Raw genomic sequence first — 15,699 nt, 5'->3', positions numbered from 1 at the left:
ACTGTTAATTATGTGGGTCAATGTATAAGTGGCTGTGTCAGTGAGCGTGAGATTTAGACCCCGTTTACAGTGCGGGGCTGGGCCGAGCCGCGGCCGAGCCCAGCCTCAATTGCGGGGCTGAGCCCCGCAATTTTGTCCGTTTACACTGCCGGGCTCGGCTGCGCTTTTGATTCAAACCATTCAATATTTCGTCGTAGTGGCGCTCTGCTTGTAAACAAACGCAATTTGGTATTGTCTGGTTTTCAAACCCTTTGCCAACTGTCGCCGTTCGGGCAAAGGCCTTTGCCAAAGGAAAAAATCCTTTGCAGGACAAAACCACTTTAAACTATACTAGTTTTCGACGCTGAGGGGGTTAATATCCTGAATAGCGAAATAGTACGGGCAGAGGGTTTGGAAGCCAGACTAAAATTGGCCGCGCATTTGGCCCAGTTTGCATTTACACTGAGAAAAGGACGGGCTCGGACGCGGCTCGGCCGTGGCCGAGACCACCTCCAGCAGAGCGTGGCCAAATGCGCGGCCAATTTTGGCCCCGCATTTGGCCTTTTGCGCGTTTACACTGAAATGAAGGCGGGCTCGGTCGCGGCTCGGCCGAGCCTCGCACTGTAAACGGGGTCCTTGTTGGACTGGCATGACTGGTGTGGGTCTTCGTGTTCGAAGATGCTAACAGAGACGTTGGAAATGAATGAATATGAACACGGTTTCATGAATTTCAAAAGGTTGTAATCATCCTTTTATAACAGATCTCGTTTCATTCAGCTTATGCGCTTGTATTATACTGTCGTTTTATTCTTTAAATATATCTTATTCGAAGGGAAAGTGAATCAGAGGTCATGGAATATTTCAACGATAACGTGAAGTAAACATTACAATAGTACGTTACGTGTTAAGTAAACCCCGAAAGTATGGAGCGGGGAAATGGGAACATAGACATTTCATAATCGTGTTGTAATGAATCATCATGGAAACCAAACGAACCTTGTGTTCGGCGAAGGCGCCCTCAAGGGCCAGGGTCGGGACTATCTGCCATTCCTCATCCTCCCTCCCGCGCATCTTCACGACGAACTCCCTGGTACTCGCCATCCTCCCCGAGACGGTGTACGGAATGGCCACCACGATGGGTGCGCCGAGATCGTCGCCCTCCGCGTTGTCGTCGTCGTCGTCCTCGTGTCGGAGTCGAACCACGTTGCTGACCATCTCCTCGCTGTCATCGACAACGTTGGTGCTGAGTTCGTTGTCGTAGCAGCAGACGAGATGCAGGGAGGCCGGTGCGGGGAAGTACTCGTCTTTGAAGCGGACAACGCAACCGACTTCTTCCTCGCTGTTTATTGTCACCGGTAAGCTGGGGAGGACATGAGACAGATAAAAGAGTAAATGAATAAATAGATAAATAAATAGATAAATAAATAAATAAATAAATAAATAAATAAATAAATAAATAAATAAATAAATAAATAAATAGATAAATAAATAAATGATGCACTTCATATCATCTTTGTCTGAATCTAATGAGAGGTTCTAGATCAGTATATGTTAACTTGGAAAGGTGAGGAATCAGAAAAGTAATTTCCTATAGTAAAATGTTATGTCTCAAAGTTTTATGAATTCTCAAGATTACTCAAGGGTCAGTATGAACAAATCCCGTCTTTCGAAACTAGTCCGTAAAACTAATTTCTGTCTCAAGTTTATGACAGCTAAAGATGAGGTTTAAAACCTTTGTCATCCTTCTGATCAGAAGCTCCTTCAAAAGGCACACTAAATCATCTTTTAAGAGAGGACAATTCAAAACATGGCAAACTCCGCAAAGGCAGACTTAGGAGTAACGACGCAGATCAATATCCAACGTAAATTTACGTCTCAGGAGATTGATCAGTATTATTTCATGGCGCGTTTACACCGAGCACGGTATGGGCAGGTTTTTGCTATGGTGCGCCAAAAGGAACCATGTCTGGTTCCGTTAAAAAAGAATCATTTATTCGGTACAAAATCACCCAAAATGTTATTCTTATGTCAAAATTAAGAGCAACAAAATCAACAGTAGAAGATTAATTTTGTAACAAAATCTGTTAGCGGGGAAGTGATATTGTAACAGAACCAGACATGGTTCCTTTTGGCGCACCATAGCAAAAACCCCTTGCCGTGACCCATGCTGGATTTGGTGTAAACGCAGTCTAAAGGTTCTGTAAAAACCAAGCATGGACTGAGCAGTGGTCTGTCAATCAATCATTATAATCTTATATCATTGCTATTTCCAACTTTCTCTCATCTCTCCTCCTCCCCATCTCTCGCTTCCTCTCGGCTTTCCTACTTACATGTGATGAGGCCACTCCAAGAGATTTTCCTTGATGGATAATTTCGGGGACAAAACAGGTTTGGGAGAATCTTTCTTCTCCTCCTCTTCCTCTTCTCGCCCATCCTCCACTTCCGTTGTTCTTTCCTCTGCTTGCCCCCCTTCATCTTCATCTTGCCCTTTCTCTTTCGGCTCTTCTACCTCGTCAACTTCAGCTTCTTTCTCCTCTACTGCGTTTGAGTCATCTTTCTCTTCGTCCATTTGCTCATATTCTTCATCCAATCTGTCCATCTCGTCCTCATCGTCATCCACTTCTTTCTCCTCCACCGCCTCTTCTTCCTTCTCCAATCCTTCCTTATCTGTCCCTCCATCCGTCTGTTCTTTATTTTCCTCTTCGATCTCCTTCACCGAAGCATTAGCCGCTACGATTTCTTCGGACGCCTCGGTAGCTTTCGCTCGAGCCTCGGCTGCGGCGCTCTCAGCTTCGGCCGCCATTCGCTTGGCTTCGGCCACTTCGGCGGTGAGTCGGGCGAGAGCAGCTCTCGATTCGGCAGCCGCAACTGCTGCTTCCGAACTTGGTTTCTTGTTTCCTGAGAGTTAAAAAAAACAACAACAAGCAAACACAAAACGATAAATTTCAGTTCATAGAAACCCCTAATCTCCTTAAATCATTGAATATAAGACTCAATCACGAGGGCAATAATGGACAAACAACGACAAACCAATTCGAAAACGTATTAGACAATATTTTGCAGTTTTCGTAATTAGTTAATGGATTTCTACTTATATGTCATTTCATATTACCAGTAAAGTGTATGGAGTCTCAATTAACTATAGAGTATGCGACTCTTCTAAAGTTCATTCTAAGGGGTTAGTATACTTGTTCTACTAAAATGTAGGTAATTCATAACAAGCGGTGCTTGTAAAACGCGAGTCCCTCATAATAGTCGCTACACAGTGAGAAGGGTCGCCTCAAAGTTTACTGTATTAGAGAATGCAATAATGAGGTTCATTCATTTCTCGACTGAATGCCTGCCACTGTTCCCTATACAGCCTTGACAGTAGACCAGGGACAGTGAATCAATGAAGCGTTGTGACAATGACACGGTACAACGATGATCTGTGATAAAGCTCTTTGCAGTAGACCATTATGTATTTGATTATGCAGACGTCGCGACGCCTTTCGATAAGTACTAGTATGCGATTTTCAGCAGCTGTGTCATGATCATACAGGTGCATCCATAATGGAACGCAAAAGGAGGAAGAAAGAGGAGGAAAAGAAGAAGGAGGAGGTAATACAAAAACAGGAGAGGAAAGATTGGAAGGAGAAAGACAAAGAGGAGATGAAAAACAGAGAAGAATAAGAACCAGAAGGACAGAAAGAGAAGAAGAGAGATGAAGATGGAAGAGGAAGAAGAATAAGGAGGAGGAGGATGGGATGAAAAGAGATGAAGGAAAAGGAGAAAATGAAGCAGGAGAAAAGACGAAGATGAAGGAAAAGGAGAAATACAAGAAAGAGAGAAAAAAGGAAGGGAGAGGAAGAAGACGATTGTTACGGAGAAGACAAGTCTAGATGAAAAAAAAAAGAGCAAATAAATTGTGAAGACACGGGCAAAAAACACAAGACGAGAAGATTCAGATGAGAACCCATTCAAAGTTATTCTTATCCCAAATGGTTTATGTTTGTCATGCTGGGCCAAGCCCCACGATAGCTGCCAGAGTAAAATCCTCTCTTTCTTAGGCTTGTTGGCATATACCAAATCTGAATTATGCAGTTTTCCAACAACCTCCACTGCCATCAAGGGTCAAACATCCGTATAAAAGAAATGGAAGACATCATGGCACTTCTTCGGTATTGTCTTATTATCATTTCAGAAAGCTAGAAAAAAAAGTGTTCAGAACAAAATTGATCCCAATGGTGGCAGAACTATTGTCTTTGCAACCATGCGATGAGGCTGTTTATTCTTTGCAAAGTGTTGCTCTGTCTTCTGTCCTATTATTACTTTGTTGTTATTGTTGCAAAGGATGGCGGAAAAGTAATTCTCCGTGCATCTATAGTTATTACAGTGTAAAAGAATACGTGGATCAGGGATATCGGGCTGATGACTCAGGTGTATGCTGGACTACGGGACTCGATGTGTATGTTGATTGAAGGGCTTATAGCAAATTGCGCTGAGCTGCTTAAAGTCTTAAACAAGTGTATCAAACGTGACATCTGTCAGGTGATACAACCCTAGCACGTGTTTGTCAATCCGATGTATAGCCTCGTTGGCATAGCAACGACTAGCGCTGATGACGCGGAATTCCAGGACGTCTTCAACCCTTCATCCAAATTAGATCGTGCAAACAAGACAGAAACGCATTATAAACACATCATTTCACCTCCTTCTCTCCCTTTAGTGATAATAAAGATGGAATATATTGATATATACATACATCGTATACATAAATGTTATTTATAACTGATTTACAAGTGTTAGTGTATTTATAACAAGATTTGTGATTGATCGAATAGGTATATCACGCGACATTTATCATGTTCATTTATTTGGTTATAATCTTGAACTATACTTTTTTCATCTATATCTAACCTAACCACATCTAGTCTGATATCAGCAGTATAGGCTTACATGTTCTTTTATGCATCATCCTCAGTGTCATATACATACGCGTATAATCTAGTGTAGTTATTCAAGTTCATGTATCATTTACAATATTATGTATAATGCAATTATGTAACATTTTAAGAGCAGCTATACATTTATACCACAAAAAAGAGGAAGAAAGAGTTGGAGAGAGAGAGAGAGAGAGAGAGAGAGGGAGGGAGGGAGCGAAGCGCGGGGGGGGGGCGGAGATGGTAACGGAGCAACATTTAATCAAACTCAATTCATTTTGGGCACTATGACCATAATGAGTATGTTGAATACTCAGAGTTGATAAGAAGCTGATTTTGCGTCATGGATTATAAATGCTTTTCCATTCGCGTTGAGCAAAATCGAAGGGAAACGAGTGCACTCCGTACTGTTATTGACTGGCAAGAAAGTAGTAATTCATCGTTGCCATGACGACAGAGAAGCGGGGCATTCAGGCATGGGAGTGAATAGTTGTTGTGATAGAAACAGGCTGCGCTCTCAGCAGACAGCGACATTGATATAATGATTCCAATGTCTGCTTCATTGAGTTGTGGCGGGAATGTTGGCTTCGAAATCTGTAATGAACGATGCTTACAATATACATGAGCATGAATATTTCATCCTTCAGTGTACATGTTGGGGAAAAAATGCGGATGAACGTCATAAAGTGATTATAGGAAGATTTTTGCTTTTCAGTAACTACAGCATGTTTCCAAAGGAGGTATTTTCACATGACGTCAGTATTCGACATTTACATACATATTTAATGTTGAACATTGACATTGGGAATTACATTTTTTCCCATTCCTTCTTATATACTGCGGTGTGCTTGGCGTTTACATGGAGAAATTCTTTGTCTGAAACGCAATACATCAAAAGCAGTAATTATCTCCTATGTTTGGATCCTACAGCAGTACAAATACGCTTTCGTCTAGTTTCCATTGTGTTTGTCTTGCTTTCGTTATCTCAGTTATCACATTAGATCGACATGATTTCATCAAAATTATTGTATAAGTATAGTCACAGGGTTTTTTAACGTTGTGTAAAACCCATAAGAATTATTGCATTACACATTACTATACAAACTTTTCCCCCTTTTTAGGAGAAATATGAGAAAAAGAAAATTGGTTGAATTAAAATTCATTCTTAATTTTACCATCAATCGTTAAATATTGTGATGCCTTCGATCTCAACGGCTGTGAGAGTCATAATGTTTCATAAGTCATAAATTTCATACCGATGCCTCATGAATGGGATTTTATTTTTAATAACTTACTAAAATGATGCGATTCTCTTCCGTTGAGTTACTGAGCAGAGAAATGTTTCTACAATATTATAATTACATCAAATTCGCATTGTAATTACTTAAAGGAGAACTCCGGGTGATTATCAGACTTTTGCATTTCAACTATATATATATATATATATATATATATATATATATATATATATATATATATATTGGTTATACAGAACTATAAAATGTATCATGATTGAGATAATGAATAATAATGATTTAAAAATTCATAACAAATCATAGCGAACAAGGATGATGACCTACCAGCTTCACATAAGAATTCATGATTGGGTGCTCATGGAAGCAGAACAAAAGAAGAAAAGATGCAAAAAAAAAATCAGCACAGATGAAGCTGTAATGGAATTACATTGTTGCATTACTGGAATGTGAATATGTAAGCCTCTATGTCATCATCCTTGTTCAGTGTAATTTGTTTCAGGTTTTTGAGAGTATTGGTTCTCAATGAACTCTACTAGTTCAGTGGTTTATCTGTTCGAGGATCAATAAATTCAACAAATCTATACGTGGCACTATCGATTTATGTACTGTGCATGATGTAAAATTATGAAAATCTCATGGAATTTCCCCTTTGGCCGCGCCATACCCTTTCCCTCTATATCAAATGTAATGTTTGTACGAGATAGAATGTATTCCCCAAATAAATTCAAGATTAGACTGTTTGCTTTATTTGCAATATTAACCGGTCTGTTCAGGATTCAGTTCAACAGCCAATTTAACCGTCTTGATTATCTGGACCCTAATTATCTTCCTTATCTTCGCATATGTTATCCAATCGGGCAAAGTATAATTCCACATTGTTTAGTGCTCGATGTATCTCTAATAGACGAAATACGCTTATTTAATCTGTTCATGCCCCTGAAGTTCAGTACAAGAAAATACCATAACGTAACAGCCAGCATGGGTTGCAATGAAACTCAAAAATTTTGGCTTGATATCATACTTTAGACTTTTTATCTGTCTCAAAGTAAGAGTAATATCAAATTATGAGCAGGCTTTGACGGCTCCGTGAAATATGAAGAATGACCTTGAAGAATCATTATTTACTTCGCTATTGAAGATATTTACGAGAAAATTCTAGCGACTACCTTAAGTTTGGTAATTTGCACCATTTTAGCTCACCCGGTTTGAATAGCGAGTAACATCAGTGAGGGCTCTTTAATTTCCAGCTTTTATTAATGCAGGGCCTAGAAATGTTCGGTGCCAAGTGCGAACAATTCTCAAAAAGATCTGACTCGATTCGCAATACAGAATAAAAAATTAACGGTTACCTTTACAACTAATATTCCGGCTTGATCAGCTCCTTTAAGTCCCTGAAAAGTAACCTTCCTCTCATGAGCAACTTAAGGATGAAATCCAAAATAGGAGCACAAGAAGCGTCAATTAACAGATTTAAGAATCCTGTAGTCCCACTCCTGTAGTTCCATGCGATGTGTGTAGTAATATCTACCACTTCACTTCGAGCTAATTAAAAGGTGTATGGCAACCTCGACGCTATGACAAGGCGTACAATGCGTCGTGTGTTGTCAAGGAGAAGGGGAAAAAAAGTACACAAGTCTTGGGTTGGTATAAAAGCTAAGCATAGCCGAGACTAAAATCGTCCGTGCTACAAAGGACCGTTTGTAAGTGTTTGCTTTGCTCACTGTGCTAATTCAGATCTTGAATGGCCTCACTTGAATACATATTAGCATGCCGTCACCGATTTGTAATATTTGCATTCGCGAGGCCTAACATCGCGCTAAATTCCAGTGTGCAAATGCAAGATTAGGCTTGATTGGCCAAATGCTTATGCAGTCTGTGTTCGCGACGTTCTGTCGTTGACAAATCAGAAAAGTGCTTACATGGACAAGTCTTAGAAGTTAAAAGTAGTCTGATATTCAAGTAATCTTAAGATGGTATTTCATATATCAAAGTGCAAAGTTTCAATTACAAAAGTAGCATATTGTAACTTCTGTAATCAATTATTTGTTTACTTCTGTTCCACATGAAATGCTATGTTCATAAAGTTAATGACCATCCGCGTAAGGATCGCTGTCAATTCAAGATAAAACGGGCAGGTCTGTTTCTTCGGACATTGATGACACATTGTTATTATGCCGCATTAAGTGTCGTCATGTTCAACGTACCTCTTAACCTAAAATCATATTGGCGGAAAGCACACACACACACACACACACACACAAAATAATCCAGTGTACTGCTGATGAGTAGCTCTGATTTTAACACATTCAACCCACTGTTAAGATTAATCAAACACATAAAGAGAGCTGTTGATCCTCGTTGCTAAACCTATATTTAGCTTTTGAAGGTAATATCACTGGAGCGTGATGTTGAATCGAGGTGAAAAGTACAAACACCTTATGTGTTTTCAGGTGTTCTTTTAGCAGCCAGTAAAGTCGATGCTATTCTGCCGAATCATTCCGAAGTGTATGGAGCATGAAGGCAAGCATGACGTGAATAAGAATGAAACCTGCGGATTGTTTCTACCGTTCTACTCATCTTAAGCATTTCTTCCCTGGTGACGTGCAGCGCCATTTCTCCCCCCCCCCCCCCCCCCACTACCACCTCCCCCATCTTCGGTGGGGGCGCTGTGGCATAGTGGATAAGACTTCCGACTCCCGATCGGAGGACCCGAGTTCGAATCCCACCCAGTGCTTACGTCCTTGGACAAGATGTTTTTACCCACTGTGTCCCTCTCGACCCAGGTGTATAAATGGGTACCTGGCAACGCTATATAGGGTAATAATAATAGCAGGGCCCTCTGGTAGAGCAGTGGCAACACTGAAGAGGCTACCCTGGGTAAATAAGAGATTATCATTATTATACTCTTATTTTTATATCTTCACGTTCTGGTTCACTCCCATGCGTTGCGTTATACCCCCAGCTTATACTTGACAACCTACATGCAGCTTTCACATCCCCTTTGTTCTTATTTATATCTGATTAGTTGACGAAGGTGTTTTTTCGGTCCATATCAGCAGACTAAGTGTATTCAATTTCAATTTCAATTTTATTTCCATTTCCATTGAATAAACAGGGAAAATTATATATAATACATTTACAGAACATGTTTGTAGCAATTTCAAAGAAAATGTACAAGTGGTCACAAATAACAACAGAAATTCCTTTCTAAGGTATATACATATACATAATACAAAGATTAGAATGGATATGGAGGGTCCCACTAAAAAGCAAAGCTTGTAGGGTATGGGACCCTCGGAAAATACGTACATAAAAATCAAATAAACCAATGTCAACTGACATGAAATTAACTTAGGAAGGAAAAAGAAAGAAAAAAAAGGAAAAAGAACAAAAAAGGGGAAATGAGACTATGGCACAACACATGCCACCGTGGACACAAGCATACTGTACTTAATGATGTAAATGCAATTATAAAACGATAAAACGCTCCTTGGTTTGATATTGCGATTGATTGGGTGCATATACTGGTATATGATATGGGTGCATATATTCTGGTATGAATGCATAGGAATGATGTATGATTTTTCACTCTTTGAATATAATATGCCTACCTTTTCCTTGGCAGAATCACTATGGTTACCACGTCCTATCATAATTCGAAGATTTGCATTCTCTGTTATCATGGCAGAATTTTTTGCTGATCATAGAATCGACTCGAAATCGATATTACCTTGCATTACACGATGGTCAAACAGAACTAGGACTCAACTTCATGACGCTAAACTATTGATTTTGTTGTAGATAAGCCTTGAGATGTAGGCCTACACTGCCATTATCATTAGACACTCGTACTGAATCCGGTTTTGTGTCTTACAAAGAAGTTTACATCATTATGGCGGGTTGAATCTCCTCTTCATCATAAAGCAGTGTGGGCTTATCCACTCTGTAAGTGGTTGTAGAACGGAATTGAACATTGTGAGAGATAGGTAGGAGAAATGAAGAGAAGGAATTAAGAACAAACATGACAAATGCACACTGTAAAAACATCGGTGTTAGATTTAACACCTATAATGTTAGATTTAACACCATAGGTGTTAAATCTAACATTGATCAAGCTTCAGTAGAGGACCACACCCACAGGTGTAAAAAATGTATTATGACGGTGTTAAAAAGTGTTCACCTGGCACTTCGTGGTGTTAATTTAACACTGGCTGGTGATATTTTTGACACTGCGCTAGAGTTAATTCAATAATGACACCGCATGGTGTTGATTTGATATTGGTGGTGTTAATTTCAATGGTATAACATCCGTCCAGCTTCAATAGGAGACCACACCAACTGGTGTTACTGTGGTGTAAATGTGTTTACACATTTTTTTCAAAAATCAAGTACTTTATCGGAAAATTCTTTATCGTTCAAAATTAACAAGAAGTGCAGTAACTAAGAAACTATTCAAAAAACAATTTTATATTTTGAAATGACACCCGGAGGTGTTAATCTAACACCATGAATGAGCACCGGAAATGTAACACCAGCTCGGTGTTTCATTTTAACACCGGACTTTTTGCAGTGCATCGTTTAATGCTTCATGGCTCTCTTGATGATTAAGCCAAACGTAAGACGAATAGAAAACGTTCATATCTACACATTAGGTCATTTATTTTGGAGTTTATCCTCATTACAGCCGTCGGCTCCTGATATCAACATGAGGATTGTATAGGCACTGGATGTTTATTCAGGGATTCCTACTTAACTTTTACACAAGTTAAGCAATGTCTTATTCTTACATGGTTTGCATCAAAATATATCCATAAATGTTCTGTGTTTGGAGATTCCTTTGAACATTAGTTTGGACTAACATTATATAATTTCATATGGTGAATGGCAGTTCATTTTGAAATCTGGAACTCCGAAGTTGACCAACATCTAGTTTGGTCAGTCGTGCATTAAAGTGGCATGGAAATTGTATCAATTATAACCGTTGGCATGAAAGGCAATGATTCGACATGTAGTGCTTTGATATAACTGTATTGTATAACATAATGTCACGAGTGTCTCATAATCAGTAATAAATCATGCGAAGAGGTATTGCATGAGAAAGGTATTGCTGTGTATGTGGAAAACATGTGTCTGTAGTTTGTAAACAGAACACATTCGTTGTACAGGACCATGGTAAAGAAGGGATTCCTGTTGTTATTTTCATCAACACCTCTGCTGCCCAACCCCCCCCCCCCCTTTTTCCCGGCCTCCGCGAAACCGCATCGCCAATCTGATGAGATTGAAAAAACAAACAAACAAACAAACAAACAAACAAACGCACACACACAAGTAAGCAAATAGATACACAAACAAACGAGACATGAAATTGCACTCCCGCCGGCACCTATTCTCTGCTTGCTTTGTATCGATCAACCGTGAATTCGATACATTGATCGGAGATGTAAGGTCAGCCTCGGGGTATCTTATTGGTAGTCTTCGGTGTTCAGTCTCGTTGCCTCAACCGAGACCCTTCTAAACAGCCTTACAGCCCCCCCCCCCCCATGCTTGATTGTCAAGCATATATCCGAGAAATGCGTTCCAGTACTCTGCAAGCATAATTAAGTATTGCAGAATACCTTTGCAACATACATGACATCAGACCGATTGTGCGTATTTCTGACACGATTTGGAAGTGTTACTTTTTCTCTCACAGCAACTAATAGCAGAAACAATTTGATGTAACATCGAAATAATGAACATTTCCTTCTTCAGAAATCCAAACCATATCGTATACTTGATGAAAATTGATTTGCAATTCCATATCATATTCAAGTTCATTGTTTTAACGAAAACGAATTCGAACGAACAGAATGGTTAAAGTTTCATCAAATCAATGTTCTGCCTATTCATCCATCTACACGATGTTACACCTCCCTCTATTGCTCATTCTGTACGTCATTCCCCTCTCATTCCCGTAAAGCCGTTGTTTGTTGTGTTTGTGTATGTTTGCGAGGGCAGGTGCAGACGAAAACAAAAACCCTATCACGACAGCTCGCAAAACTCTGCAGACCCACTGCGCCAGTCTTATTTTGGTCAAGCTATGCACCCTTAAACCCTTTTTACATTAAATGTGTTTCTTAACCCCGTACTTTCTCTGACCCAGGACTATCGTTAGTCCCGTACCATTGTTGTTTTTTTTTTTTTTTGCTTTTTACACTCGCCAATTAGTCCCGTACTAAGCTCTTGTCCGGGGCTAAGGAGAAAATTGACCTTTTTACACTCGTATTTCTTAGTCCGGTACTTTCCAAACCACATGAATATTCATGATTACGCTGTGCACTGTACACGTACACGCACGCACCGGCAGCACTTGATTACCTCGTTTCTGATGGGTCGTTGGGGGTCGGACTTCGTCTCCGTCGCTTAGCCCCGGATTATTTTTTCGTTCTGTTTACACTCACTTGTTTGGTACCGCAATTGCGGTGCTAACCCTGCTATTTTGCAGGGCCAGATAGTACGGGATTATCGGTGGGGCTAGCCCACTTTGGCAAAAACGAATGTAAACAGAAAGTGGGCTAAGGATAGTCCCGTACCAACGGTGGGGCTAAGTATAAAAAGCCCTTTATAGTCCATGATTAACCTTGGCTTCTCTGCAAAATCACTGGACCAATAACAGTCTCCTTTCTCTCTCTCTAAATCTATCATATGACAATTATATCCTCAAATGCTTTTGCTGCCATAATTATGAGGAAGACCAAGAAGAACGGGTCAAATTTCTGACAGGACTCGACATATACAGCACTTGCCTGCCTGCCCGCGGCAAGTAAAAGTATATGTCGGGCAAGTGAAAATACGCAAAATGCGAAAAGTAAAGTTGATTTGAAAATAAGATGCTGCTCAAGCTGTGTCAAGTCAAATAATTAATACATCGGCGCCACTTTTGGGCAGTGCTTTTTCTTAATTTCGGGCAATTATAAATTTGACAATTAAAGATACAGTTTACCGTTTGGAGCAGTGATTTTAAAAATTTTCGAGTTATCACATCTGATGCATATGTGTAGGTCAGTTGTATCACAAAACATCCTATCATACAACAATTTTGCAATAAAACCTAAAATATAGGGAGATATCACTGTTTTTCTCATTCAACCGTAACTGTAGACGGTTTGGTCTGGAAACAATTTTATTACAACTATTATTCACATTTTTTGTATTCAACAATACGTATTATTGATTATCCTGATTAAAATTTTTACAATGGTTGTTTATATATATGCCTAACTCACATTTTAGAACTATTTTGACGCACTAAAGCTGGGTTTTTATTTCATCTGCAAATGGTAGATGATGCCTTTAATGATTTTATACTTGCCCGATGGCCAACCAGTGAAAAGAAAAGTTAATGTCGGACCTAGATAGTGTGAGAGGGTCCTTTTTCTGCGAGTAGTTGCTGTGGAAATGAAATAACAGGCAATTTCTCTTAAAGAACTGGCCAGTCTCTGGCAGGTGTCACTGTAAAGATTGCCATATTTCTATAAAGGCTATGTTTCGTCATGAAGTGAAGTGCCATTGGTTTATTGCAAAGCACAACAAAACATCCCCTCCCCTCCCTTCTCCCCGTTCTACAAGAACAGAAACAGAAACCGGGAGGGGAAGGAGGAGGACGTGGGGGGAGAGGAGGCGGTGGAGGAGAAGAAGAAGGAGGAGAAGGAGGCGGAGGAGGAAAATAGGAAGCAGAGATTAATGAAGAGTAAGCGCAGGTGACTAAAATTAATTTTGGCTCACATCCAGCAGCATTCGCATGGTGCAATAAAGGGCTTTTTACACTTGTAAATTTTTGCTTATCCCCGGACCAACGGTGGGGCTAAGGGGGGGGGGGGGGGGCCTTAGCCCCACCGTTGGTACGGGACTATCCTTAGCCCACTTTCTGTTTACACTCGTTTTTGCCAAAAGGGCTTTTTACACTTGTGTTTCTTAACCCCGGACTTTCTCTGACCCAGGACTATCGTTAGTCCCGTACCAATTTTTTCAGCTTTTTACACTGGCCAATTAGTCCCGTACTATCTCTTGTCCGGGGCTAAGGAGAAAACTGACCTTTTTACACTCGTATTTCTTAGCCCCGGACTTTCCAAACCACATGAATATTCATAATTACGCTGTGTACTGTACACGTACACGCACGCACCGGCAGCACTTGATTGCCTCGTTTCTGATTGGTCAGTGAGGGTCGGACTTCGTCTCCGTCGCTTAGCCCAGGATTATTTTTTCGTTCTGTTTACACTCACTTGCTTGGCATCGCAATTGCGGTGCTAGCACCGCAATTGCGGTGCTAACCCCTGCTATTTTGCAGGGCCAGATAGTACCGTACTATCGGTGGGGCTAGCCCACTTTGGCAAAAACGAGTGTAAACAGAAAGTGGGCTAAGGATAGTCCCGTACCAACGGTGGGGCTAAGGCCCCCCCTTAGCCCCACCGATAGTCCGGGGCTAAGCAAAAATTTACAAGTGTAAAAAGCCCTATAGTGGGCTAGCCCCACCGATAGTACGGTACTATCTGGCCCTGCCAAATAGCAGGGGTTAGCACCGCAATTGCGGTGCCAAGCAAGTGAGTGTAAACAGAACGAAAAAATAATCCTGGGCTAAGCGACGGAGACGAAGTCCGACCCTCACTGACCAATCAGAAACGAGGTAATCAAGTGCTGCCGGTGCGTGCGTGTACGTGTACAGTACACAGCGTAATTATGAATATTCATGTGGTTTGGAAAGTCCGGGGCTAAGAAATACGAGTGTAAAAAGGTCAGTTTTCTCCTTAGCCCCGGACAAGAGATAGTACGGGACTAATTGGCGAGTGTAAAAAGCTGAAAAAATTGGTACGGGACTAACGATAGTCCTGGGTCAGAGAAAGTCCGGGGTTAAGAAACACAAGTGTAAAAAGCCCTTAAGATAGATAGATAACATTCAGTGAATTCAAACAATCTGATTGTCCTCTCTCAATACAGTTGCCATGACAACCAGGGTTTCTCTTTCCGTACACGCACTTTATCGACTAATGCAATCAGATATGGCGGATTGGACGCTGGCGTATCATTTTGACATTGACTTCTTTGTATACGTATACGTGCTGCCAAAGAGGAATTTAAGTAGTTCTACAAAATGAGCCACAAGGAAGTACTGTACTATCAAAAAATAATGTGTGTAATATTGTTCCCTTCTTTCCTCATCAGATGAACAGTGTAGTGTAACTTAATTATTCCTCAGGTCATAATATAGGAAATTTACAGCAGTAAACATATATGGGAGAATATTTCAATCTCTTTTCCTTTCCCGTGGCACCAGAGAGAGAGGGAGATCAAAAGAGAGGGAAAGGTCCTCGTTAGTCCACTTTAGTCCTTATCAAATCGATTAAAATTTAATGATAACGTTCTGGAGATTAGGCATAATTTCTTCTTGTATAATAGTTTTTATGTCATCATCGATACACACGCAAACTTACTGATCTAGTCACATGACGGTGTGATCTTAAAGTAACTTAAAGGACAAGTTCACCTTCATAAACATAAGGATT

The 15,699-nt window shown here is 40.4% G+C and overlaps 1 protein-coding gene across 1 annotated transcript in view; it reads right to left on the bottom strand.

Annotated features, from left to right (window-relative positions):
* LOC139724481 (uncharacterized) overlaps positions 1 to 15,699 on the bottom strand; it is a 30,991-nt gene that overhangs the window by 12,236 nt on the left and 3,056 nt on the right. The window contains exons 2-3 of the mRNA XM_071635618.1: positions 2,310 to 2,877; positions 976 to 1,339 (exon numbers count right to left, since the gene is read on the bottom strand). Of these exons, the coding sequence (XP_071491719.1) occupies positions 976 to 1,339; positions 2,310 to 2,877 (932 nt within the window). The remainder of the gene's footprint in view (positions 1 to 975; positions 1,340 to 2,309; positions 2,878 to 15,699) is intronic.

Source organism: Diadema antillarum, unplaced genomic scaffold (assembly GCF_040938485.1).
Source record: "Diadema antillarum isolate AM-2024a unplaced genomic scaffold, OU_Dant_1.0 scf00000015, whole genome shotgun sequence".
NCBI lineage: Eukaryota > Metazoa > Echinodermata > Echinoidea > Diadematoida > Diadematidae > Diadema > Diadema antillarum.
This window is presented reverse-complemented; position numbering and strand designations above follow the sequence as displayed.